Source organism: Phymastichus coffea, unplaced genomic scaffold (assembly GCF_024137745.1).
Source record: "Phymastichus coffea isolate CEN01 unplaced genomic scaffold, Cenicafe_Pcof_1.1 PCOF00054, whole genome shotgun sequence".
NCBI classification, from domain to species: Eukaryota; Metazoa; Arthropoda; class Insecta; order Hymenoptera; family Eulophidae; genus Phymastichus; species Phymastichus coffea.
Window position 1 is genome coordinate 195,157 of NW_026706865.1, and position 24,440 is coordinate 219,596.

The following is a 24,440-nucleotide window of genomic DNA, read 5'->3' on the forward strand; positions in this document are numbered from 1 at the left end:
AATAAAATTTATTGTAACCCATTAATTTGAGCAATAAAATCCTATTTTTTTAATATACCACTTCTTTTTTCTTATGAGAAATTAGTTCCCATTGTTGAAATGGAAATTAAGTCATTCAAAATACTAATATAACAAAAGTTCAGCCATTGATAAAGAGGGCAACAGAATAAACAGAATAATTTCGAAATAGAGACGCCATATGTCGGTACACATTCAAGTTTACGGAACCATTTATTCAATTTAGAATTCTTGTCTTGTCACTTGTGTGCTGCATGTAGAGTGCTGATTCACTTTTCCAGCATTTACACTATTTGCGTGTGTGCGTGTATCAACGTGTAGATGTATATATATATTGTTTGCATATTAAAAAATATGAATGTGTATATGAACCTATACATATATGTATGCTTGTGTGTGATAAGAATATATCAAGGATGTATATATATACCGACGACCAGTAGCTATATGTGCATCTGGAAATGACTACTCGAATCAAGTTTGGCGCGAGATCAAAGTCCACTTTATCAGTTTAAGTTTAATAGTTTATTGAATGAAGCAAACAAAACATACATATGTTAAATATTCATTATAATTTTACAGCGATCTTTGGATGAAATTTATAAAATAACGTGACAAAGGAGGGCGTGAAAAATGGAAATGACTAAACTCTATAGTAAGACGGCAAAGCATCAGGAAACTTGAAGAACATTCTGGAAGACTCCAGAAAGAACGCATGCGCAAGTTTATAAAATCATGTTTCATAGAAAGCCGCGCCGCATTTCTCTTACAGAACCACATAAAATCCGAGCTTGTCCGCACATCCGCATGCTTCCAAGAGAATTTTATCAGTTTTTGGTTTTTATTTGAAAGTTTTCATTGCAATTTTCAAAGGTGACTACTTTTTATATCCACTTTTTATTTTCGTATGTAGTTATATATGTTATACTAATGCGTCATCATTCGATTTAACAAGGACGATTTATTCTAACTGAATTTTTTGTGCAAGTCCTTTGTTCAATTATAAACCAATTGATAAATATGCTATGAATGTAATTTTTGATACTTTTATACTTGTAATTAATTCGCTAATAATTTATTCAAGTGTACTTACTGGAAAACGATATAGCGACTCTCACTACGTCTCGCAGTATAACCGCGTTTTTCTCTTCCTAAATATATTTGTAAACATTCAAGAATTTATCGGAATTTAATTAAACAAAAATATAATAGTGAAATATTACGAAAAAATAAAGTCTTGATTTTGAACACTGTGTGATCGTCTTTTTTTATTACTTAAAGGCATTGCGGTAAGTAAAGCTTAACTTGATACACAGTTTCATGTAGATTTTTTTATTTCAAATCAATTCTTTAACATAAAATAATTGTAAAAACTGAAAAATAATATTGAAAATAAATAATTGTACGGGCAATTCAGACATTAATTCAGACTTGCTTAAGCAATCAATTTACATGATCTTGAAAAATATCATAGTTGTGTGTAAATGTTTTTCAGATGGCTGATACAAAAACTGAATCTAGGGAGGTTGAAACATTTATATTCCAGGCTGAGATAGCTCAGCTAATGTTTTTAATCATCAATACAGTCTATTACAATAAAGAGATTTTTCAACCAAACTGGATTGTGACAAGCAATTGTATATTAAAATTTTTCCAAACAATAATGATGGCTCACTGATCATCATTAGTATTGGATGGTGAAAACAGACTTTGTGAATAATTTTGGTACTATTGCAACATAAGGAACCAAGGTATTTATGGAGGCTCTACATGCTGAGGTAGACTCTATGATTGGTTAGTTTGGTGTTGATATCTACTAAGCTTATCTTGTTATTGATAAAGTCATTGTTGTCTGCAATCACAATGATGATGAACAGTATGTTTATGAATCCAGTGTAGGAGGATCCTTCACTATTAAATACAACACTGGCATACCTATTGGGCACAATATCAAGATTGTTTTATATGTCAAGGAAGATCAAACTAAATACTTGGAGGGAAGTAAAATTAAAGAGATTGTCAAGAAGCACTCTCAGTGTATTGGCTATTCTATAAAGCTGGTTGTTGAGAAAGAATGTGAAAAGGAATTAAGCAACGATGATGGAGAAAGATGGAACAGATAAATATAAGAGAAAAAAGAAGACTATCAAGGAAAAATGCACCAAGGATGAAGAGTTCAGTAAGCTCAAGCCTGTCTGGACAAAAAATCCAGATGACATTACCTATAAGAAATACAGTGAATTTTATAAGTCTTTGACCAATGACTAGGAAGACCATCTGGTTGTCAAACATTTTTTAATTGATGGTCTATTAGAATTTCTTTCACTACTGTTTATACCTAAGCATGCTCTGTTTGATCTCTATGGAAACAAGAAGAAGAACAACATCAAGCTTAATATTTACGGAAAAGGATCTTTATTATCATAAACAATGGTGAGGAATTGATTCTAAAGTATTTGAATTTTATCCAAGGTGTAGCTGACAATGAAGATCGGCCATTGAACATTTCTCGGGAGATGCTGCAGCAAAACAAGATTCTCAAAGTCATCAAGAAGAATCTAGTCAAAAAGTGCATTAACTTGTTTAAGAAACTGTCTGAGGATAAGGATAGCTTTTAAAAGTTCTATGAACAATTTGCCAAAAACATCAAGCTTGGAATCCATGAGGATAGTGCCAATCACAAAAAACTGGTCGACCTCTTACGCTTTCACACGTCGATCTCTGGTAACGAGGCTTCCTTATTCAAGGACTATGTCAGCAGCATTAATGAGAATCAAAAGCACGTTTACTATATCACCGATGAGAGCTGTGAGAGTCTGTCAAAGACTTGGTCATTCTACTGTTCGAGACTACCCTGGATGTCATCTGGATTCTCGCTTGACGAGCCCCAAGTCCATGCATCGCGTATCATTGGATAATTAAGCTTGGGCTTGGCATCGACGAGAAGGAGCTTGTCATCAAGGAAACGAAAGCTGAAAATATGCCACTCTTGGAAGACACCGGAGACGATGCTTCGCGCCTGGAGGAAGTCAACTAAATTGTGATTCCTTCCTTTTCCTTTTTTTATCTTTAGCCTTTAATTGGTGTTGTTAGGACAATAATACGTCGCGTTTTATGCGATGTCTGTTCGAATGTTTATCATAATTGCGTGGCTATTGCGTCATACATTATTTCATTATATTTATTGTGTTTCTATAGTTTTATTTAATTCGTTTTTGTTTGCATAAAACTACATACCAAATAAAATATATTGTATTGCTATAACCGTTTTTTATGAATAAATATAAACATTTTTATTTTCTACCTCGCATTTTTGTTTCAACTATATATCCATTAACTCCAACAAATTCCAACTATGAAACTAAAAATGTTTTTAATGCAGCTGTCTCAAAAATAGGTTACTGTAAAATTTGAAAATTTCATAAGAATTGAATAAGCTATTTTACAATTTTCTTGAAAACAAGTAAATGTGTAAAATAAAATAGCGTTTAAAAATAGAATAAGCTCTGCTTATTTCATTTACTGTTCACTCTATTTTATGTAACACATTGTCGATATATTCGATCAACAAATAAAATAAGCAAATTATTTTATTATTTTATTTATAAACAAATTTTTAATTAATAGTGGTATTAAATTACAATTCAAAATTCAGCTGGAAATAAAGTCAATATTGTACGTAAAAGCGAATTCTCATAAGCTTCGGTCTATTCAAACGTTTGAACGAGCTTTCCTATCGCAGCCAGACCGCAGCGCTCATTTGCTATATCTTGTCCAATCTCATCACAGTCTTCACTTCACTCTTCTGTGCTTTCGTCACTATACTCATACTAATGCTAGCATATATCCCAGTACAGTATTATGAACGAAACACCGCGAGCGAACAGTCATGGGTAGTTATTCGTAATCTGCAATTTGCTATACAAAAAATAAGTCCTGTAAGCAAGTATGGCAAGCAAGAGCTGGAAGGTAAGATTTTGCTCAAATTAATTTGGATTAGAGAAAAAATTTTTTAATTAATATCGAAGGCAAGACAAATACAAGTTGAACGTTGATGTTGATTGCCCTTAGGTTGTCCAGGCCCATATGCCAATGATTAAATTTCGTAAGGGCGGCAACGTACAAGGTAACAAGCGTTCAACTATTAACAATCAGCTCATATTTTACATCGTAAACTGGAAGATAATTAAGCATTGTGCGTTTGCGGTTAGTCGTTGCAGCTGGAGCATTGGCAGCAGGGAAAGCAGCTTCGCCTAATCCAGGAGCGACTGCGCCCGGTAAAGTTGCTGGTGCCACGGGGCCTAATGTTGTAGTTTTGCCTACTATCGAGGATTTTCAATTGCCCTTTAGATTTCATAGACGAGCTATTGACATCAAGGAAATTGAGTATATCAACGTTAGTCAACATCGATAAAATTATTAGGTTAATTTGGTTATCAAATTTCCTTGTCTTATATAATTCGCATACATTTGTTTCAGCGTGGGGGTCCAGAATGAACAAGCGTGTCTCGTCACTCAAACTACTCTGAGTTTTCGAAAAAGAATTATCAAAAAACAAGTAATATGTATATCAATGGTTGGTCAAATAAACGAAACTGTATAAACATGGCTATCAGATGATTCGTGTGTTATTCATTCACGGCGCTTTACCTCGGGGCCGTATCTGTGTTACACTGGTTGTAATCTGAATAATTATCGCAAGAATCCGTACTCGAGTTTGACATTGTCACTCTCTTCTCGGCGCTATTTTTGTTTCAGCTCGAAAAACCCAAAATAGCTCGGACGTCTGTACGTGCGCGCGCAGGCACACGGCCCTGGAACTGCAGACGACAATTGCTAGTCTTTCCAGAAATATACGGAGAAAACAAGCGCAGTCTGCGCAGTTGTCACCTAAGGTGGATTCGCGTTATGATGAGTCGAGTCCGTTGACGGCAAGCGAGTACGAGCTTTTTTTTCTTATCGAACGACTACTTCAACGATTACGATTAGCGAGTCCAAGATGCCTGAATCAACGACGATGGCTGCGACTGCGAGTACGGAGTTTGGCCCAAAGAAGACCATGGTGATTCTTGCTATTGTGGCCGGTTGTTTCGCTATCCTCTTGCCCAAGATCTTCTATCCAATGCTCACTGCATCGTTAACTCCTTCTATACATCATGCTGATGGCTCCGGTAAGTCCTCGCTTGCAGATTGCTCGTTAGGAACCTTGTTGAGTACTTGTTAAGCCTACGAGTCATCTGATTTCGTACGCGGATTAAAGTCACATGTTTGCTAGGCTGCTGCGATGTAATATTTGAGAGCGATATCACCGCAGTTGACATAATGCAAGAGCTATGCCTCAACATCATCAGGCATCATCAAGTCGATCCTAGAATAAGGGATGCACTGGGGGCCAACAAATTTAACAAGTTGACACTGTCCAGTGTAAGCTTGTGCAGAGATGAAGTGCTTGCAAAGTGTGGTATCGATCTGTCCTCTTTTTTGGCAGAAAAAGAGAGGCTGAAGAAATCATACAAGCAGGTTCTCGAAGAAATTAGGAGCTTTAATGGATCTCTTTGTCTGAAAATGCAATTCGGAGTACCTCTGGCTAGATTAGGCACTCCACATCTTATCAGATATCACATTCTAATGCCTCACAGTAAATCAACTAGTGATCCGGTTATCAACAAACTTTAGTGTTTAATTAATGCCATTAATAACCCTAATAATGCTTATTTAACTTGTATACACTAACATTTAAAAAACTAGGCTTTGATTTTTTTCATGGATTATAGCAAAAAATAAACAATTTTTAGTCAGTTGTTCCTTTGCATGTGAAAAAACAAACTTGAGACTTCCATTTAGTCATTGGCTCAAGTCCAAATTCAAAAGCATAACTGTTGGCAAGCGCAAGGTTTGAAGGCACTGTCATGGATTGGAATTCAAAATTTATTAAAGCTTTTAAAAATTCTACTCTTGTTTAGTCTCCAAAAATAACAATTCTTATATAACAAATACTTTAGCCAATTTTTATTGATGATTATAAACATTGCAACAGGTTCTGTAAGACAAGAGAGACAAACTCCAGCACATGCAGGAAGTTATCATCCAGCACTGAGAGAACGAGGAAGAGCTATCCCATCATCTCACATTATGCCTAAAATTCAAGACAGACCAGATCATATAGCCCTGCCTATGAAAATGAGACCACCTATGGGTGGTGCAGGTCATGTAGTTGCAGCACCTAAAGGAAATGGCTTTGTGGGACTACTCATGCCACTATACACTATTGGCATTGTTATCTTTTTTCTATACACACTCACAAAGGTACTTGTGGGAATCTTCATGCCTATTTATACTATTGGAAACATTGTATCTTTCCTCTATAAAGTTCTTCAGGTATTTTTGTCATTCTATGCTTTGGATTTGATCTAACAATTTTGCTTAGTCGAGTAATGCTTCAGATTGTTTTCTCTGAAAATCCCGAATTATTCCTTCAAATTTACATGATAACTAATAATTAATTTTTTTTTATTAGGTCTTACGAAAATCATCCGACAATGAAATCATACGTTCAGAATACTCGACGGCTAATGCTGAAAAGGAATATCAGAAAATCGTTTTTAATCCGAAGGTATTCGCTGCGGCAGTATCTGCTGTCAATGGTACACAATATGAGCAAAATATCCATTCTTCAGCCAGAGAAGAAGACGAGCAGGCGCCGACGATTGAAGAATTGAATGAACGTAAGATTCTTAAATGTATTAAAATTTGCATAGTTCACTTTCAAATCGACCATTTTGGGAAAATTATTCATTGTCATTCATACTCCAATTACGATTGTAAACCGTAAAAATGCATTTCGAAAATTATACACGCTGCTGGAACACAAGAAGCGGCTGGTGATATAGAAATAGATCAACTGAGACGACGATTGGTAGAAACCGAAGCAGCCATGGAACGAATAGTTGTCCAAATGAGCAATTTGTCGCGTTCTGTTATGAATTGTTCGACCTCATCACCGGAACCTAAGGTTTAAGAATTTTTTTAAATAAGGAGCTTTATTTTTTTATAATTTTTTCCCTTTCAGTTCGGCAATTCGTTAAAACTGCACGTTTTTTTTTGCGCACGCTTATGCATCCTTTAAAACGTTGAAGTTTCAAAGTTTATTTCATAAGTCGTCTACGTGTAGCTTTGATTTAATAAATATCATTATTTTATTGTTTACGTTCAATGGCTTATTATTGACCAGTGTTTAATGTAAAAAATAATGAACGAATAAACGACGTTTGTAAAGCAAAAACGAGGTGTGTGACAGCAGGTGAAAGCAATAATGTTGTTGTAACATTCGAATTGGAGATAAGTGGCAGATAACTAGATGTTATTATATAATTTCATATTTTTCCAACAAGTAGATGAAACGTCAAAGTCTAATGGTCTGGCAGCTGAAGTCAACCCTAATCCCAAGGTATTTTCCTATTGCTGGAAGAGAGTGTTGCTCTCTTTTTTGGAAAATAACCAATGTGTTGATGCTGCTTTTAGTCGAGATATTGTCCACGACGACTTTTGATGTTGATGCAGACGATTTATACAATTTTCAATGTTCATTGTTGATTTTTTCATCCGAAGTCGTAGTAAAAGTCGCATACTTTATTTTGATACAGTGTATTTTTATTTTTGCGCATATTTGTTAGCTTTTATTTAACCTAGCATGCCCAGGCAGATTATTTTCTCTGATTTTTTCTTTCACGTCAATCATTGTCGCTAATAAAAATATAAAAATATTTATGATTTCGTAGGATCCGAACATTTGCGGCGAGGACCAGCTTGATAAAAAATATGAAAAAGAAATCTATGAGGCAACGCCAACAGTCAAAGTGGTAAATATGGAAATGACTGCTACTTGCGAGGGCGGACAGAGATACAGTAGACCTACTACGCCGACACTGTTGGTGTCTCATAGGTACGTCAATAGAAGACATTAAATAACGCCAAAGATTCTGTGCAATTGATCTGTAATGAGTGTAAACTTTAGCCATCAAGAAGAAAAGGAGAAATCACCGCCGATTTCAATATATCTAGAAGGTTCTCTCCCTCCACAGTGCGAACTGCTTGTCACAGATTCTAAAACACAAGAATTGCTAGAGGAGGAAAGCATGGAAGTACCTGTCGTACTTTCCGGGAAAATGACCCTTTCCCTCATCAGCCTTGACCAGGTAGCAGCAAGAAAATATTAATAAAACTGACAGAATCGAACGAACTATGGAATCTTTTTTTATTTGGTGATTCTTTTATTTACTTAATTTTACTAGCTTTACGAGTTGTGAGAAAACTAACTGAAAAGTGTTACGATTGGATTGTTTACTAATGGCTTTAAATTACCTGGTTAATTTTAACATTACTGTTAGTTTTTGTTTTATTTTGCATTTTTAACCATTTGTTGCATTTTAATCTATTTTATTTTCAACACGGTGTTCTAACAATCGCGCTTCGATCTCGTCGTATCAAACAATACTATACGACACATGTGTAGCAAGGATATGCCTATTTCATTATGTAAACTGGTCACTGGCGGTTTGCTCAGGCGAGAACGTCACAAGTGACGAACACCTTTGCTGCATTAGCGTCGTGATGTACTTTATCATATAATTTATTCTAATGTTTTTTCCTAAAGGAATTCCAAGATGAGCAAGAAACCGAAACATCACAGTATAGAACGCCAAAAAGATCTTTAAATTGTACGGCTGAAAGTAACGCTGAGGCGAAAGTGAATTTAAGCAATACAAAAATCCAAGTATTACAACAAGAATACTTTGATAAAAAATATGATTGTAGAAGTAATGTCGAGGAAAATGAAGTAAGAGAGGAAAAAGAGCTAAGCATAGAAGATTATTTATTTCAAACAAAGCAAATCAAGAAAGACCAACATATATTCAAACAGAGTTACATGCAAAACTTGTCCGAAAGTTTCGAATCTGACGAGGAAAGCGACAATACTGTTAATCAAAATTATCAAATAAAAGAATTGGAAAAATGTAATAAAAATCAAAATTGTGACACTGAAGGTGAAGAAAATGAGAAAGATGATAAAAAAAACCAAGAAGAAAATAAAGATAGAGATGGAGATCAAATGAATGAAGAAGATGAGGAAAATGGAGAAAGTGAAGGGGATGAAGATGATGAAGAAGATCAAGATGACGAAACCAATGAATCAAGTTTATTGTCATCGGACGGTGATGACAATTACGAAGAAGAACATAGAAACATAGAACTGAAGAAGCCATTTAATAAAAAGAAAACCGACTAATGTATTCACGCCGAGTTCAATTTACACACACACACACACACACACACACACATCGTCTACAAACATTAAAAATATGTTTGTATGCATATATATTAGAGAGTTTATTAAATCGTTTTTTACCAATTGTATTTCAATATACACATAAGATTAATATTATGCATTCTTTACAAACAAGAAATTTTCGATAGATATGTTCACTTTAAGTGTGCATAATATATAATGTTTCCATGTTAAGAGCAATTGAAAATTATAAGCTATTGAAATTTCGTATAAATTATATTTGTTGATCACTTGTAGATAAAATATGTATCAACGAATGAAGAATCCTTAAAGATATCAATATATAAACAATTGAAAGAAAAAATAACATTTAATGCTTAAACAACGCATCTTTCTTATCCAATATTATAAATTTTCAAATTATTTTTAGTTTCCATGTACAGCTATAACGATGTGTTTGAGAAGCATGTTTCCAGTCTTTGATGTCCACTAAGCACAAATAGATATGCTATATTGGTTTTTCCGATTATTTAAAAATAAAAATTATCGCTATCAAAAAACGAAAAAAATCGTTTTAACGATTTTTGTTAAAAATGTTGTAATTAAGTTCATTTTCTAGCTATTATTTTTATTTCCAACAAATATAAATAAAAACTAGAGCTAAAAGTTTTCATAAATATTCAGTGCCCAGTAATGAAACTTATTAACGATGTTTTATTGAATACTGATTGTATAATTTAGTACTATGGATGTCTGTGTGAATGTTAATGAGGAAGAGAGTTATAATTAATTTATCATAAAAGTTATTGTCAACATACATACGTGAATAAAATCGTCCATTATTCATTGTGAATAATATACGTAATATTTTATGAATAATATTTTATGAAAGTAGAGACATTTAAAAGTTTATATAGTCATTCGAGCACGATATAATAGTATAACGCGTAATTTCTATATCTTAAACCCAGGAGAACATTCATTTGCATTGTTCATTTACATAGTTCGTACTTGCAATTAAATAAATGAAATATAATAAAAAGAGGTCTGTCTTGTTATTTGAAATTATTTCAAATGTATTTATCAATTCGATAATAAAAACTTCAGAAGCAATTGCTTTAAAGTTATTATTGCGATTGAGCTTTTCTTGTCTGCACAAGTTTTACATTTTTATAAATGGCGCTAAATTTAGATTCTCATTTGACTCTTTTTTCCAGTTTGATTATCCCACGACCCTCGATTAACAGAATCATGAAGGCCAAGGGAGAAGTAAGTTAATTAAATGTTTTTAACACATGCTCATAAATTTTTTATTACAAGTAAATAATCATCGACATTTTCGCGATAATTTCAATTTTTAATACATGTCACTCGTGCGCAAATTATGTATATGTAAATAGTATTTTGAACATGCCACTGACCACATGATTAACCATCAAGATTTAAAGAAACTTATCAAAGAAAAAGAAATACGAAATCAATATTAACAATAAAAATCAAAATATCATTAAGAAATGTAAATCAATTTTATTGAGCATTTAGAAAGTGATTTTAAAATACAATTGTTATGAACTAACCTCAACATCAAATCGTATACACTGATTAAGTATATGTTTCAGTTGAATGAATATGAAGTTATTGGGCGAAAGCTTCCATCGGAGAAGGAAAAAAATACTCCTCTTTATAAAATGAGAATATTTGCCCCAGATGCTATTGTTGCCAAATCAAGATTTTGGTACTTTTTGCGTCAGCTAAAAAAATTTAAAAAATCAACTGGTGAAATTGTATCACTAAAACAGGTAAATTGAAATAGTTTTACAACAGTTACAAATAGTTTTCGATCACCCTTCTAGGCAACGCATTACAGGAGGGAGAAAAATCCTATTGTTCATTTTTCATTTCTGGTTGCACCTGTGGTGTTAATTTACAGAAGTTGGAACTTGCTGATATTTTCCTTCGAAGATGCATATTATACTATTTTTTGCTGATACAATGTATTTTTTTTCAGATCAAAGAAAAAACGCCAACGAAAATTAAAAATTTTGGAATTTGGCTGAGGTACGATTCACGATCTGGAACTCATAATATGTACCGTGAATATCGAGATCTATCTGTAAGTGGTGCAGTGACTCAGTGCTACAGAGACATGGGAGCACGTCATCGTGCAAGGGCACATTCAATTCAAATCATTAAGGTAGAGATTGTTAAAGCAGCAAATTGTCGAAGACCACAAGTAAAACAATTTCATGATTCAAAAATACGGTTCCCTCTGCCAAAACGAATCCAACACAGAAACCGTATGCCTGTATTCAGCGTTCGCAAGCCTAAGACTTACTTCCTTTAAGAATTGATATTGAATTTTGTAACATCTTGGCTCAAGGAAATATAAATAAAGAATAAGAAACTTATATTATAAGTATGTATTTAAAAATACTTATATATTGCACAAAACTAAGTTTAACAAAAATTTTCTTCAGGAGTTTTTTCTCATTAGTAACTTGTCGCTTGCAATCTAAATGCCATTTCAACAAGGTTTTGTGGAGTACATTCTTGATAACATACATATAATTCTTTAGGTCTTGGATTAGAATACAATCGTCCAATTACCCAATATGTAGAATTTTCCCATTCAAATAGGACACCATGTTCTTTAATCGCTATTAAACTTTTATTTATTTTACCAGTATCATGACTTAGCAACTTTTTGTATCGTTTTGTATCACTTAATAGTTTTCGTATTGTTTGACTGCTAAAATTCAAAATTGATAAGAATTCACTGTCTAACTGGTCCATTTTTGAGGATATTAAAATCCCTTCAAATAAGTCTATAAGTACATAATGCACTAGTGTATTCTTATCACCTGTTGTTATAAATTTTGGCACAATATATTCAGCTTGATTTAATAAATTTTCTCTGATGTTATTAACATCTGAAATTTGGTCAATCTAAAAATTTAATTATGATTACTTTTATGTCGACAATTGAAAGAAATATATTACTAATCTTACATCTAAATCGGAATCACTGTCATCGGAATGCTTCAGAGCCTTTGTACCTATTTTTTCTCGTGTAGCTCTTCTACCTAATATTGGTGCTGCCTGGTCACTTACCTCACTAATTTGACTCAATGAATCTTGACTAGGAGAATTTCGTGATATTTCAAGTGAGTATGCTAAAAGGTCAAATATCAGTATTAACATTATTTTGACTTATAACATGGTATTTAAAAATATATACCAGGATTTAGATCAAATCGCGGCTCTTCAAAGCTTCTAGTACTTATAATATTATTGAATCCATCATTAGGCACCTTTGATGTTAGATTACTCTGAGATTTTGACTGACTTGTTTTAATGAGACCAACTATATTTTCTGTAATACTAGATTGAACTTTTGATATTGCTAGTTCTTTCTGTGGTATTGCCACTTCTGGTTTAGCATTAGCAATGATCCATTTTTCAGCTAATGTTGAAATTCCAATTTTTTTTATGTGATTCAATGTTTCCTGAGCCTCCTCAACATAAAATATATCAGGGCCAGAACTTTCTTCCACACTAATTATCAATTATAATTATCAATGATAATTATCTATTATAATTGTTAATTCAAAGTAAGTTATATTTATGTAATGAAATATTCTTACACTGCAGTGCATCCTCCTGACTCTAACAGTACTGCAAGTAAATTATGACCACAGCCAACCACAAGTAAAAACCATTGATCTAATAATGTAGAGACATGTTCTTCTGGCCATTTTCTGTTCATACATGATGAAGGATAGACTTTTTTCCAAATTACAGCAGACTTGACTTGTTCTGTGTTAACTAAATTGATTAATCCATGCCTTCTCAAATAAGAGTGCACTTGCAATAAGTCCTCAGCAGGTAAATGAGAACCAAGTAAATATTTTCTATGATATAAACAACTACCTAATATTGTGTACAACCTTTGACATTCAATGGGATCTTGATTCTGAAACAATCAGTAATTTGTAAAGATATTTTTTATATTGATAGAAACATTGATACAAACCCAATCTCTATAATCCATTGCTTCCATTTCACTGAGGGCTGCATCAATCTGTATTTGAGCATCTCTTGGCAACTGAATTGTCTGAACAGTAGGCAATATAAAATTAAAATCACATTGCCTTGTTTCATCAGTATTCTTACTTTTATCATTGTCAAAATCATTTCTGTTCAGTGTAATTTTGTCTTTATAAAGACGAGAATATAATAAGTAGAAAAAGTGATCTAAATACATATGATTTTCTTCCTTGACGAAACATTTTGAAACATTTTCATTTGTAAAAGCCAAAGTACATACAATATCCATTGAAAGTTCTATTGCCTCTTGTTTATTACAACTAGAAAAAAAAACATATTATTGCAGTTATCATTTATGCTTTGATTCATTACAAATTATTCTTACCATTTCTCCGGTATAGAAATTAACAGTAGTTCTTCTTTGTAAGAAAAGTATACTATGTTCGTTAGACCATTTGAAGTCATAACAGTTGTACTAAATATAATATGTATATTAATAATCAATTTATCTTTTAATTTGTTGATAGAATTCATGTTACCTAACTGGCTGAGGTCCAACAATGTCTAGCAGCATATGATTTAAAGTGATATAAGCTCCTTTTGTAGTAATTAAAAAAGATTGAACATGTTTATTTTTTGACTTTGGAAAAGAATACAAAACCCCCTGCATAGCAGACTCGCTTTCAGAAAATTCTGAAATTTTTATACAGATTACGCCTAGAGGCTCTTTTATAAAAGAATCCATTAAAATTTGACTTTCTTCTTTATCCACTAGTTGCCTTGCTAGCAATGATTGCTGAAATTATTCTTAATAAATTTAAGTAATTAAAGGAAACATTTTTATCATCCAATTTGAGTTTGCTTACATTTGGGCAGCTGATTGCAGTTGTTAAGTTCTCATAGTTTCCGTTGGAACAATTTCTTTGAAATTGACAAATGGCCTGCGAATTATCATTACGATATGATTTTTACTTACAAAATTGATTGTTAATAGTAACTTACATTACATGGAGATGTGATGTCTGAAAGTATGCTATCTATATTTTGACAGGTAACATCTTTTGAGTTAATTGATTGTAGCCAATCGCCAAGCTTAATGTCTTTATTTTTAAGAGCCTCTCCATCGGGAACAAAGCCAGCAACTGTTATTCTTAATTTAACTGGATTGATTTGTGGAATGATGCCTAAATAAGCCTCACATACTGTAGCCCGTCTTCCAAGCTTATGTCTTCTTTCAGGATCAATCCACAAATTGGCTACATATTTTTCATTTTTTTTCAAATTAATTACTGCAGCTTCACGCTCTCTGTATAATCTATTGAGGGATTCTTGATTTTGTTTCAACTCTGAAGCTAAACCACTTACTCGTATACTATGCCTGTAACTCTCTTTACGTTTAATTAGGCGCATCAATTTCCCTGCCTTAGTACTTCTACGACGAGTTAATTCTGGTAATAGAGGAATTAATGGATTATTGTTGATAATTTTATGATCTACAGTGTTGAGGGATTCCAAAAATGATTCAATGTAGAAAACCTCTCCCTCAGAATTTATTTCAGATTCCCATTCAATTGCTGAGCTGTAATATATGTGAATGATTGAACGAGGTAAGATTACATGGTTATAAGAAAGAAAACAGTTTTTATTCACCTTGTACTGTTGGAATAATAAGATCCTGTGCTGGAGCCACTATCACTTGCCCAGCAATCGCGTTCCTCATCAGCAGAACTTTTGTCGAATTTAGAGTACTCATAATTTCTATCTTGCATTGCAGTCTTATCTTTAGAAACACTCATTATTACATAAGTATTTGATAAATTTAAATAAGCATCTCGAGATTATCGTTATTTGTGTTTTGAAGGCCTCTGTAATATGCTTGTTTATATGAACACTTGCTGGACGAGCAACGCCATCGACGTCAAATGACAGAGGTAATTTACAGGTGTATGGCATTTATACATCTAATATCGAATGGGTAAAGCGGGAAAACGTGAAATAAAATTCAAACATGTAACTTCTAAATGTAATCAGCATCAATCAACGAAACCATTTATTAATGATATTTAAAAAAACTCATGTATTTACAATGCTAATATGACACACAGTTGGATGACGCTTCGTATTGAAATGGTATAATGACAATACGTGACTATCTTGATATTTTATTTGGAGAAAAAAGAACATATCGAGGTTATTTTAACGAGCATCGAAGACGACGAGACGTTTTGTGCGTTTCTTGTACATGATTCTGTAGCCGCACTCACGGCAACGAATGGGATCTCTTGGACGAATTTCATTGTCGTGATGGCACTCACCGCAGATGTATACCATCGCTTGTTTAGGCGTGCTATCCGTTTTACTGGACTCCATTTGCTATTATTAAATAAACTGCTTCTTGTTTTAAACGGTTTATGATTTTTGAGGTAACTTATATAGATTAAGTTTTCTAAGAGGCGCAGCGCTGGGCTTAGCTAAGAAAAACTGAAAAATCGAAATGAAGCGATTCAGATATGATTCTGAAACTTCGAGAGTTCGAGACCTGGTCTGACGCTAAAACCTTGTGGTGTTGATCATGCGCACTTGGACGTTGCGCATTGTGTACATGGCGTATCGTGTCCGTCACAAAGCCAATGCCAATTTAAATAAATTAAATTAACACCTAAATTATTATTTAGTAAATTATGAAATATAATCGTAAAAAATATAAAAAGAATTTAAATATTATGCAATAAAATTGTATGTTATTAAACATAACGATACCCATTAAAAAAGTTATTTAAAAATAAAAAATGGAATGTAAAATATAAAACAAAAAAGCTTTGTCTTCTGATAAATTGAAACATTTTTACAGATTATTTGCTAAATATTAACAAACATAATAAAATGAAAAATATAATGTAAGTACGATTTATTAACCTTATTATTAGAGAGAGTTGTAAGCTATTCTAAGTTCAAAGAATATTAATATTGTAACGTAAGAATGATCGAGGCGCGATGGGGGGGGGGGGGGGCATGAACGTATGATATGAATGAAGAAGGGAGTGATAGATTGAAATTGAAAAAGAAAAGAATTGGAGTGATACATTTTTTATCTAAGATCGGTTAAATAAAGGTTATTGAAAGAAAGATATTCTCCATGACTACCTTAATTTATACTTGTTATTATATTATAATATAAGGTTCAAGAAAATAATAAATGAAGGTACTTTTAGTGTTTATCATTTTCTTATGTATGTACATAATTACGCTTCAAAAGAGGTAAAAATTGTTAAGCTATTTATCTTTTTCCAAGAATTAAAAAAATGTTCAATATGCTTTTATAATACATTTGCTATTCAATACGTAATATTACTGGAGCATTATCATACTTTTTACACGTGTTTCATTTCTAATTATTGAATTTTATTTGAAAAATTGTTAAGCCAATCTTTGATTTGCGCGAAACGATCGTTATTTTCTATACAAAGCATGCGTGATATGATACGTTACATTCTTATGTATAGATATACAATTAGCTACCCACCTCGAGACTAGTATATAATTTGTTTTATTTTTATTAAAAGCAACTTTTTGTCCTGTTGAGTTCGAGTGCAGCTAGTTTAATTAAAAATTAAACAACCAAAGTGCAATACCTTTAACAAAATGACTAATTAAATGGTTTATAAAAGATAAACATTCAAATCTTTCGAAAAAGCAAAAGATCACAAGTAAAATTACATGAAAGTATAAATGAATATAAATAAATATTTCTATAGTAAATAAAATATATGAATTCTTTAATAGCTCATTTTCAAAATCACAACATGTTGCCTTCTTAACTAATAAGAAATATGTACATATTTAAATCTTTTAATATCTGTATTTTAAAATTAATTTAGAAATATTCTATGTCTGCAGTACGTCATCGGACATTGATTCTGTCCACTCATTTCAAAATTTAAAATGTCAGTTGGCAGATCTGAACTTGAATGAATTTGAACTAACTCATTTCACAATTAATTTCATAGATACTATAAGTAATACGTATTATACGACTACACTAAGCAGTTCAATTAGAATACATTAGCTTACGTCCACTCGACATAAGCGCTAGCCCTTGACACAACGAATAAAGTAATAATTAACATTGCTTTTTGCACAAAACACTCGAATGCTCGTTCTCTAACAGCCAATCGCAAGTTGAATAACGACCTATATTGAATGTGTTCACCCTTAAGAACCAGCATGGTCCTGTCCTAAGTACTTTATCTTACCACCCCAAGATCAGCCCCGGAAAATACTCAAAATAAAAAAAAATAATTTTCAATAGAGTCGAATTTGCTCGGTTACCTATCTTGGCCAAATAATTTGCTCGCATTACATTTTCTAAAAAAAAAATATCAAAGTGTTTCTTTTCTGTGCAAACTTTAATAGATTTTTTTAATCCTAAGATCTTGAAAAATTGCTCACTATTACAAGAAATTGGCTCCATTATAATATATTTGAAAAGTACATTATTTTTTATAAAGAAATGTAAATGATATACATACACTAATTAACAGCCACAGCCAACTCCGTTAGTTGACGCATGCGCAAGACGATTGTTTGAATTGTTTACGATATCAATTACATTATTCAAATTATAAAAAATAATATAATTGTCAAATATATTAAAACGGGGCAAATTTCTTGTAATTGTGAGCAATTTTTTAAGATCTTAAGATTGAAGAAATATTGATATTTCGGCAAGATATTATCGTTTAAAGTTTGCGTAAAAAAAAACTTTGATATTTTTTTTATTGGAAAATGTAATGCGAACAAATTATTTGACCAACATAGCTGAACCAAGCAAATTTGACTCTATTGAAAATTATTTTTTTTATTTTGACTATTTTCCGGGGCTGATCTAGGGGTGGTCATTATCTTTTATGAATAGACGGATGGATGAAATGAAATAGCAAGCATAGTCATAAAGCATGGACTCATGGAGAGCAACACTCGTCATATGGCGGGTTAGCGGGCACGTTAAACGAACAATTCATAAAATACCTCTGCAAAAATCCAATTGCTCCATAAATAAACTTTTTTATGAAAGTTGTTAATAATTTTTTGATAATGATATAAAATAACATAAAATACAACATGTATGAGTCATTTACATTAGTTGTTGTTTTTAAATAAATTTCAATTTTTTATAAAAATGTTGAAGAACTAATAGTTCCACAAAGTGCTTCAGAGACGAGATGACAGAACTTTGCACAGACTCGATCTGAAAAAATGATCTATGAAAAAGATTCTATTTATGTAACTCTGTTCACTTAATTTCGTCCAACAACTGGCAGCAACGAATATAGAAATAGGGTTCCATCAGAAATGTTACACCGTTTATTATATCCAGTCTTTTAATTAAGTAAGGATCCGTGAGCAGATTTGAAATAAAAGTTCTGTCAAGATACTCAACTGTTTGTGAACTCAATTTCACTAAGCGATAAAGTAAGAAATGGTATGTAACCCCTTTGATGTCCTTGCTGATCTCGCGGACGTAATTAAAGATACCGTAAAATCCGCTTTGAGTCTTGTGGAATTAAAAGTGCTCCGAGCAATTTCGCGCTTGGAAGCGAAAGCGGCACGTGGCAATTACCCAGTTATACTACCGTCCCAATATTATAACATAGATAAAAGCTTTTTTCACTTTTCAATGATAACAGTATGAACACAGTAAAATCTAGTGAGAGGGAAAAGAACAAACTTCATCTTTCATTAAATCCACCATGTCATACTTTTCACCAAAGTATTTCGTTATTATGTCGCCGAGCTCGGCTTTCTTTTCGAAGTCGATTTCAGTGGGTCAAGTTTCGTAGAAGCTGCCCAACTGATGCAACAAATAGAGGATTTTGTGAAAAGTGAAACTCACCACGCCTGACGATTACTTTGCTCCGAATAAAATTGGTTTTGGCATGATTGTTATGTTCATGGATCATTTGTGGAATGAAGCGTTCAAATAAATTTATTTATCAATCAAAGTGATGTTGTAACTTAGAGACGTCTCGCAAGCTTCATTGCGCCTTGGCGGCCGAATCGACTGAGAATGCACACTGAAACGCCTGAAAAGTATTGGAAGAAGTATGTAATGATCATAAGCACTCGATACTTGAAAGTATCTGAAAATTCATGTTTAGTCTATTTCACCTGGTAGCTGCAACAAAATTGGAAGAGAAATTGTCTGATTTGACAACAATGACTAACGGTGTGTTGTTTGTCCATCATCGTGTTCCAAACGAGCTACTTCCAAGTGAACATCTTTAATGCCTGCAAAGATAACCGAATAATCGTATGAACAGAAATAAAAATCGAGTAATGCAATTGTTAGGTCACTGCACTTCACGACAATAATCCGTCAAATGCCAGTGACGTATTTGCATCCAGCAAGCTTGAGTTCTTACAACGAGAGGATTCCGTTGCTCGGATAAAACTCGTCGTTTGCTTGTTGATTAATTTTCGCCGCTTTTCCGAGCTACTTTTGGCCTCTCAATGCTACTTAAGCAAGTAGGCCGCTGCTCATCAAACTTGGTATATTTTTCGCCATAACTGAATTGTACTACCGATTACAGTGGCGCGTGGCTCGTGGTGTAGTCGCATCGTTATATTTGTAGATAGATCTCGACACCGAATATACGAGCAGTGTCAATTTTGAAAGGTAACCAAGTGACACGTGTGCTTCGCAAATGAGGCGTGTCATTTTGTTATGTCGATTGTTAGTGTGATGGATAAACTGAAAGTTAAATGAAAGCTTGCATCCAGCTTTTTGGATGTGCTGGCCGATATATTAATTTTAGGTGAGCTCGTTAACCTAGACGAAGACGTTGTTGATCCAATCTATGTAAAACCATCTGTCACCTATTTGATAAAGACGCAATTCGATGATTAATGAGCACGTTTGTTAAATGATCTAAAGCAGCATTTCGATATATTTTCGATATATATTCTATCTTATTTTTTTTATTTTGAAATGAGGTCGACGAGCCAATACAGCAAATTTCACAGTATTCTAATATGCACATTGCTGATAGGTTAACACCACATAAAGTTACAAGTTTGAAGACGTATTATTTTTTTGAGAAAATTTTTGAGAAAAAAATCATGTGCGAGGACACGCAGCCGAGGATGCGTTTAAGAATCGTGGAAAAAGATTTGATGAGAAAGCCCCAATTAGGTGGCTGGAGAAATAAGCTCACGGGGATTGTGTTCTTGAATGCAGATTCGCAAACAGGACCGCGACCTAAGAGAGTACCAATCGAAAGGACATGCAGTCGGAAAGTGCAAACTGTTCTCGTCAAGGAAGCAGAATGTCAACCGGATTGTGACCAGGCGACGCAAATGTGGCGGTATACACGACAACGTTATTGCATGATTAGTAGATCTTGTTTTTATTCTTTATGTTCCATCTAGTTTAAAACAGAGCGTTGCAATGACGATTGAACGCCAGGGAGTATTGATTTTAGAAGCAAAGCGCAATCAGGAAAGTTGTCTTACTGTTGACGATGCGTGCTTCTCAAATCTCAAATATGAAATAGAATATAGTCTTGTTTGATCAAAAGAATTCCACTTGGTCGTGGATACTTTATACGTTAAAAAACGACATTGACGCGCACGCTGGAACAGATTGGCCTGTGTTCCGCTTTTATTGTTAACCGGTACATCAAGTTTTATAAAACTGAGGCTGTCAGCAGTTCCATTCTAATTTTTATTTGTTTGAACATTGATGAGCAAAGATCAATAAGAATTAAATTTTACAGCTTCATTGTATAGATTGACGCGTTGATTGCCACGCGATCTATATTCGTTTTAGCTAAGTGTTACGCTCATAAAGACTTTTGAAAATAAATAAAGACACACGCGATCGAATGGTAGCTGTTGAAAAAGTCTCAAATCCATTAATTTTCAGAGAAATTGTATACTCACGTGAATGAAAATCGACTATGCATACATATATCGAAGCTGAGCTCGAACTGTTTTTTGCAGACGCGATTGTTACATAGCAAGTGTATCGGATAAATACGTGAGCGCCAAGCCGTACAAGACGTACGAAGAGCTACAGGATTCGACAGATGTTATTGGCAAGGCAACTCTTGCCATTCAGAGATGTTACAGGGCCTATCGAATTTTGAAATTCGTTCGTGCTTGCGCTAGAATTTACCGGCAATGGCGCGAACATTGTGATATGCTACAACAGGAAAAGATATTGAAACGCAGGTATATTATATGTTATTTTGAGCGATCGAAGGCAAGGTAGATATGACGTGTTTCTCTCTGCGCGAGAGATGGACCTTCCAATAATGGACTTTCTATCGATCACACGCTACGGCAAATAATACATGCTTCTGCTTTCGTAGAGTTTGTTTTTGATTTTCTAATGAATCCTTCGTCTTGTTAAGTAGAAATGTCCTGTTAAAGTCGACCATCAGTCAACCGCTAAAGAATCAAGAAAATAAGAAGCATTCAAGCTTCTTCAAGTGAACATTCTTGAACTTCACAGACAACGCGACGAGCTGGATTGTCAAGCTTTGAACGAGCCGCGAACTCTGACGGACTTGGATGCACTTGTGAGCCATCTGGAAAATTCGCAGGATCAAAAAGTGGCTGCTATCAGTTCGCCAATGGAGCAGATAGAAACGAGACGTCGCACTCTACTGGTGGCTTACGCCAAGTTTCGACCAGCTCGCGAGCAGCGAGTTCGTGACTCACGAGTGAGATTCCTTACGTTCCATTGTAAACCAACAAAGTGGACGAACAAGCAAGGCAAGACTGTAGAGATGTTGAGTCTTAAAAATCAAGCAGCTCGACAATGCTGGCAACTTTATGAACTGTTGGAAACCGAGATTACGGAGGTTGATGTTGGCCGTCGAATGGAGATTTTACTGAAGGTTCTTTATTAATAGACACTTGTTTGAAGTTACGGTAAATGAGGGTTTATTTCGGTGCAGGCTAGAAGTTCGATCGATAGCCATGACTGTCGAGCCGCGACCAAGTTTCGATGTCTGTTGGATCAGGAAGTTGTTGTATTGGCCGAACGAGCAGATTCGGCACAGTTTGGATTTTTGAGAAAGAGAATTTCAGGTAGAGTGCCAAACTTTGATCTTAGAAGTTCGATTTTAATTTTCAATTGGCTGATTTCGAAAATATTCGCATCGAAAGTTTCCAACAAGAGATGACTCAAAAGTTAAGCAGCTCTTCAAAATGATGGCGAATGCAGCGAACGATATTTGAGCTAGATGCACAATTGGTACCGCGCGCTTTAACGAACGAGCTGCCGGAAAATAATGCTCGAACAAACACACAAGATGATGTTCCGACAAATGTTTTGACTTGAGATTTCAACTTGCAGCACATTTACTTGGAGCTTGCTCGTGAAAGCGTGCAATAATTAATCGCTCGCTGAATAATTTATCGTAAAACTGCCAGAATTTGCGTGCGCTCGCTTTAATTGCAACGTGCGCGTAAATGAATTAATCTTTCTGTCTTGTTAGGGGCTTACTTGCAATTCGTGCAAAACTCGCACAATTGTACGTGCGTGAGCGTCGACAGCAATGGTAGTGCACCTATACGAGATTACGAGTTTCGCGAGGCGCTGCAAAAGAATCGAATGTTGTGCCTGAGCTGCGGCAAGCTTCTTGCTCGTTGTCGATTTGCCGTAACAGCCAGGAAGCAACGGATTCGCAAGTGTAAAGGTAAACCGCCAAACTTACTCGCTCCGCGTTACGCGCGTGTGCTCGTGTGCCCGTGTGCCCGTGTGCCTGTGTGCGTTCACTTGAATTCTCTTCTAAGTTCGATCGATGCTCTCCTATAGATATTCGAGTATTCAAGAATTAATATATTTTTTAATAAAGTCAATGAGTGAAAGGAGCTTTCAACAACCATTTCCTCCAGCCTGTGTCCGTTTACACATCAACGTCTGCGCTCACGTGGATATCAAACCGTACGAGCACATCCTCTTCGAGATCCGCAAATCCGAGCGTTGTTTGGGGATCGATTGCAGTCTCGTGGAGTTCATGTCGTCTGCTAATATCCGCCACTTGGTGCTCGACATCTGGCATGGAAGATCGGCGTTGAGCGGAAGCGCGAACCCTCGGGACTTGCGTCTCCCTCGTTTCGAGCTGGATCAACCGTGGAGTCCGTGGAATTGTATTTTATTGACGGAAGACGAAGCTGAGGCTCATGCTTGTCTTCAACCTGGTGGAAAGCTGTACGGCATTCATTTGACGAGGCTAATTAAGTCTGCGCAACGTACTGCCAAGATGGATTTTCAGTAAGATTGGGGACTTTTAATGATACTAGAAAATCAATTGAGGAATATTCGTTTGTCACACGACCACGATGACTACTTTATTATTGGATTCGATGTTCCCACAAAATTTCAGCTTGTTTGAAGAAAAATTTGGCATTTAGCGATAGTTAAAAAAATTAACCGTAAGAATTAGGAACATGGAAAAACAATCCATCTTATTATTCCAATCAACTTTCACTATACGAGTATGAATATACCATGATAAACGAAGGTAAATTGAAAGAAAAGCACATTAAAATATAGCCTACAGCATTTTCACTTGGCTCGACAAATCACATTTTCTTCAAGTTTCTCGATATTTGATAATAGTCCGATATTTCGTTCTATTTTCTCGTATTTTTCTTATTTACTCTCTTGCCCAGACCTCTTGATTTTCGTCGGTATACCACTGAAATTGAACTACTTTCCGTCTTGCAGAAGTCTCGTTGCGTTGGAGGGGTGCACCGAGTCGGCTAAAATTGATGACAGCCAGTCGCCAGTCGATATACGTTTGACTTGTAGCAATTGAAGCGAGGATTTAATAGAGCGGCTCCGTTGCGCTGAATGATCGCTTTACTCTTCTTTACTTCTTTACTTACAGAACACAGTGCGTGGAACTTTTTGTATTTTATCTTATATCGCTAAAAATTGTCTTCAAAAAATTTGTCGATAGAATAATAATAATAATAATAATAATAATAATAATAATAATAATAATGTCCATTGGAGTATAACGACAAGGTTAAGTTTATAAATCGATTATTTGAGTTAGATGAAGTTGACAAA

The 24,440-nt window shown here is 34.3% G+C and overlaps 5 protein-coding genes and 1 pseudogene across 6 annotated transcripts; 5 read left to right on the plus strand and 1 right to left on the minus strand.

Annotated features, from left to right (window-relative positions):
• Positions 1-697: 697 nt before the first annotated feature.
• LOC131665771 (eukaryotic translation initiation factor 5B) lies at positions 698-10,409 on the plus strand. Of its 2 annotated transcripts, none has more exons than XM_058937884.1 (9): positions 698-891; positions 4,777-5,189; positions 5,279-5,656; positions 6,056-6,396; positions 6,536-6,743; positions 6,891-7,030; positions 7,797-7,960; positions 8,033-8,213; positions 8,672-10,409. In XM_058937884.1, the coding sequence occupies exons 2-9, from the start codon at positions 5,018-5,020 to the stop codon at positions 9,302-9,304; spliced, it is 2,217 nt and encodes a 738-aa protein (XP_058793867.1). In that variant the 5' UTR covers positions 698-891; positions 4,777-5,017; the 3' UTR covers positions 9,305-10,409. The 2 variants fall into 2 exon arrangements, with proteins under 2 accessions (XP_058793867.1, XP_058793868.1); XM_058937885.1 differs by having other exon boundaries at positions 702-891; positions 5,294-5,656; positions 6,056-6,324.
• LOC131665773 (heat shock protein 83-like) lies at positions 1,761-3,478 on the plus strand (annotated as a pseudogene).
• On the plus strand, positions 3,747-4,638 carry LOC131665774 (uncharacterized). The gene is made up of 4 exons (XM_058937888.1): positions 3,747-3,987; positions 4,090-4,144; positions 4,230-4,414; positions 4,498-4,638. Exons 1-4 carry the CDS (start codon positions 3,967-3,969, stop codon positions 4,513-4,515), a joined length of 279 nt encoding a protein of 92 aa, XP_058793871.1. The 5' UTR covers positions 3,747-3,966; the 3' UTR covers positions 4,516-4,638.
• A 146-nt stretch (positions 10,410-10,555) lies between the features above and the next one.
• LOC131665826 (large ribosomal subunit protein eL20-like) lies at positions 10,556-11,648 on the plus strand. The gene is made up of 3 exons (XM_058937987.1): positions 10,556-10,573; positions 10,924-11,103; positions 11,313-11,648. The coding sequence occupies exons 1-3, from the start codon at positions 10,556-10,558 to the stop codon at positions 11,646-11,648; spliced, it is 534 nt and encodes a 177-aa protein (XP_058793970.1).
• A 19-nt stretch (positions 11,649-11,667) lies between these two features.
• LOC131665770 (protein inturned) lies at positions 11,668-15,552 on the minus strand. The gene is made up of 10 exons (XM_058937882.1): positions 15,002-15,552; positions 14,354-14,930; positions 14,218-14,292; positions 13,891-14,147; positions 13,737-13,826; positions 13,338-13,671; positions 12,949-13,277; positions 12,543-12,859; positions 12,314-12,477; positions 11,668-12,250 (listed from the first exon to the last, which is right to left on the minus strand). The coding sequence occupies exons 1-10, from the start codon at positions 15,145-15,147 to the stop codon at positions 11,795-11,797; spliced, it is 2,745 nt and encodes a 914-aa protein (XP_058793865.1). The 5' UTR covers positions 15,148-15,552; the 3' UTR covers positions 11,668-11,794.
• A 4,918-nt stretch (positions 15,553-20,470) lies between these two features.
• On the plus strand, positions 20,471-23,640 carry LOC131665827 (IQ and ubiquitin-like domain-containing protein). The gene is made up of 6 exons (XM_058937988.1): positions 20,471-20,715; positions 21,353-21,583; positions 21,867-22,254; positions 22,315-22,447; positions 22,858-23,058; positions 23,258-23,640. Exons 1-6 carry the CDS (start codon positions 20,471-20,473, stop codon positions 23,638-23,640), a joined length of 1,581 nt encoding a protein of 526 aa, XP_058793971.1.
• The last annotated feature ends 800 nt before the right edge of the window (positions 23,641-24,440 follow it).

Coding starts and splice junctions, on each gene's coding strand:
- LOC131665774 (XM_058937888.1), top strand. CDS start 3,967: ATGGCAAGCAAGAGCTGGAAG. Junction 3,988..4,089: donor TGGCAAGCAAGAGCTGGAAG/GTAAGATTTTGC, acceptor GATTGCCCTTAG/GTTGTCCAGGCCCATATGCC. Junction 4,145..4,229: donor TAAGGGCGGCAACGTACAAG/GTAACAAGCGTT, acceptor GTTTGCGGTTAG/TCGTTGCAGCTGGAGCATTG.
- LOC131665771 (XM_058937884.1), top strand. CDS start 5,018: ATGCCTGAATCAACGACGATGGCTGCGACTGCGAGTACGGAGTTTGGC. Junction 6,397..6,535: donor TCCTCTATAAAGTTCTTCAG/GTATTTTTGTCA, acceptor TTTTTTTATTAG/GTCTTACGAAAATCATCCGA. Junction 8,214..8,671: donor CCCTCATCAGCCTTGACCAG/GTAGCAGCAAGA, acceptor TTTTTCCTAAAG/GAATTCCAAGATGAGCAAGA.
- LOC131665826 (XM_058937987.1), top strand. Junction 11,104..11,312: donor AAATTGTATCACTAAAACAG/GTAAATTGAAAT, acceptor ATTTTTTTTCAG/ATCAAAGAAAAAACGCCAAC.
- LOC131665770 (XM_058937882.1), bottom strand. CDS start 15,147: ATGAGTGTTTCTAAAGATAAGACTGCAATGCAAGATAGAAATTATGAG. Junction 14,931..15,001: donor TATTATTCCAACAGTACAAG/GTGAATAAAAAC, acceptor CATATATTACAG/CTCAGCAATTGAATGGGAAT. Junction 12,251..12,313: donor ACAGTGATTCCGATTTAGAT/GTAAGATTAGTA, acceptor TTAAATTTTTAG/ATTGACCAAATTTCAGATGT.
- LOC131665827 (XM_058937988.1), top strand. CDS start 20,471: ATGTGCGAGGACACGCAGCCGAGGATGCGTTTAAGAATCGTGGAAAAA. Junction 22,448..22,857: donor TTTGAGAAAGAGAATTTCAG/GTAGAGTGCCAA, acceptor CTGTCTTGTTAG/GGGCTTACTTGCAATTCGTG. Junction 23,059..23,257: donor ACGGATTCGCAAGTGTAAAG/GTAAACCGCCAA, acceptor CATTTCCTCCAG/CCTGTGTCCGTTTACACATC.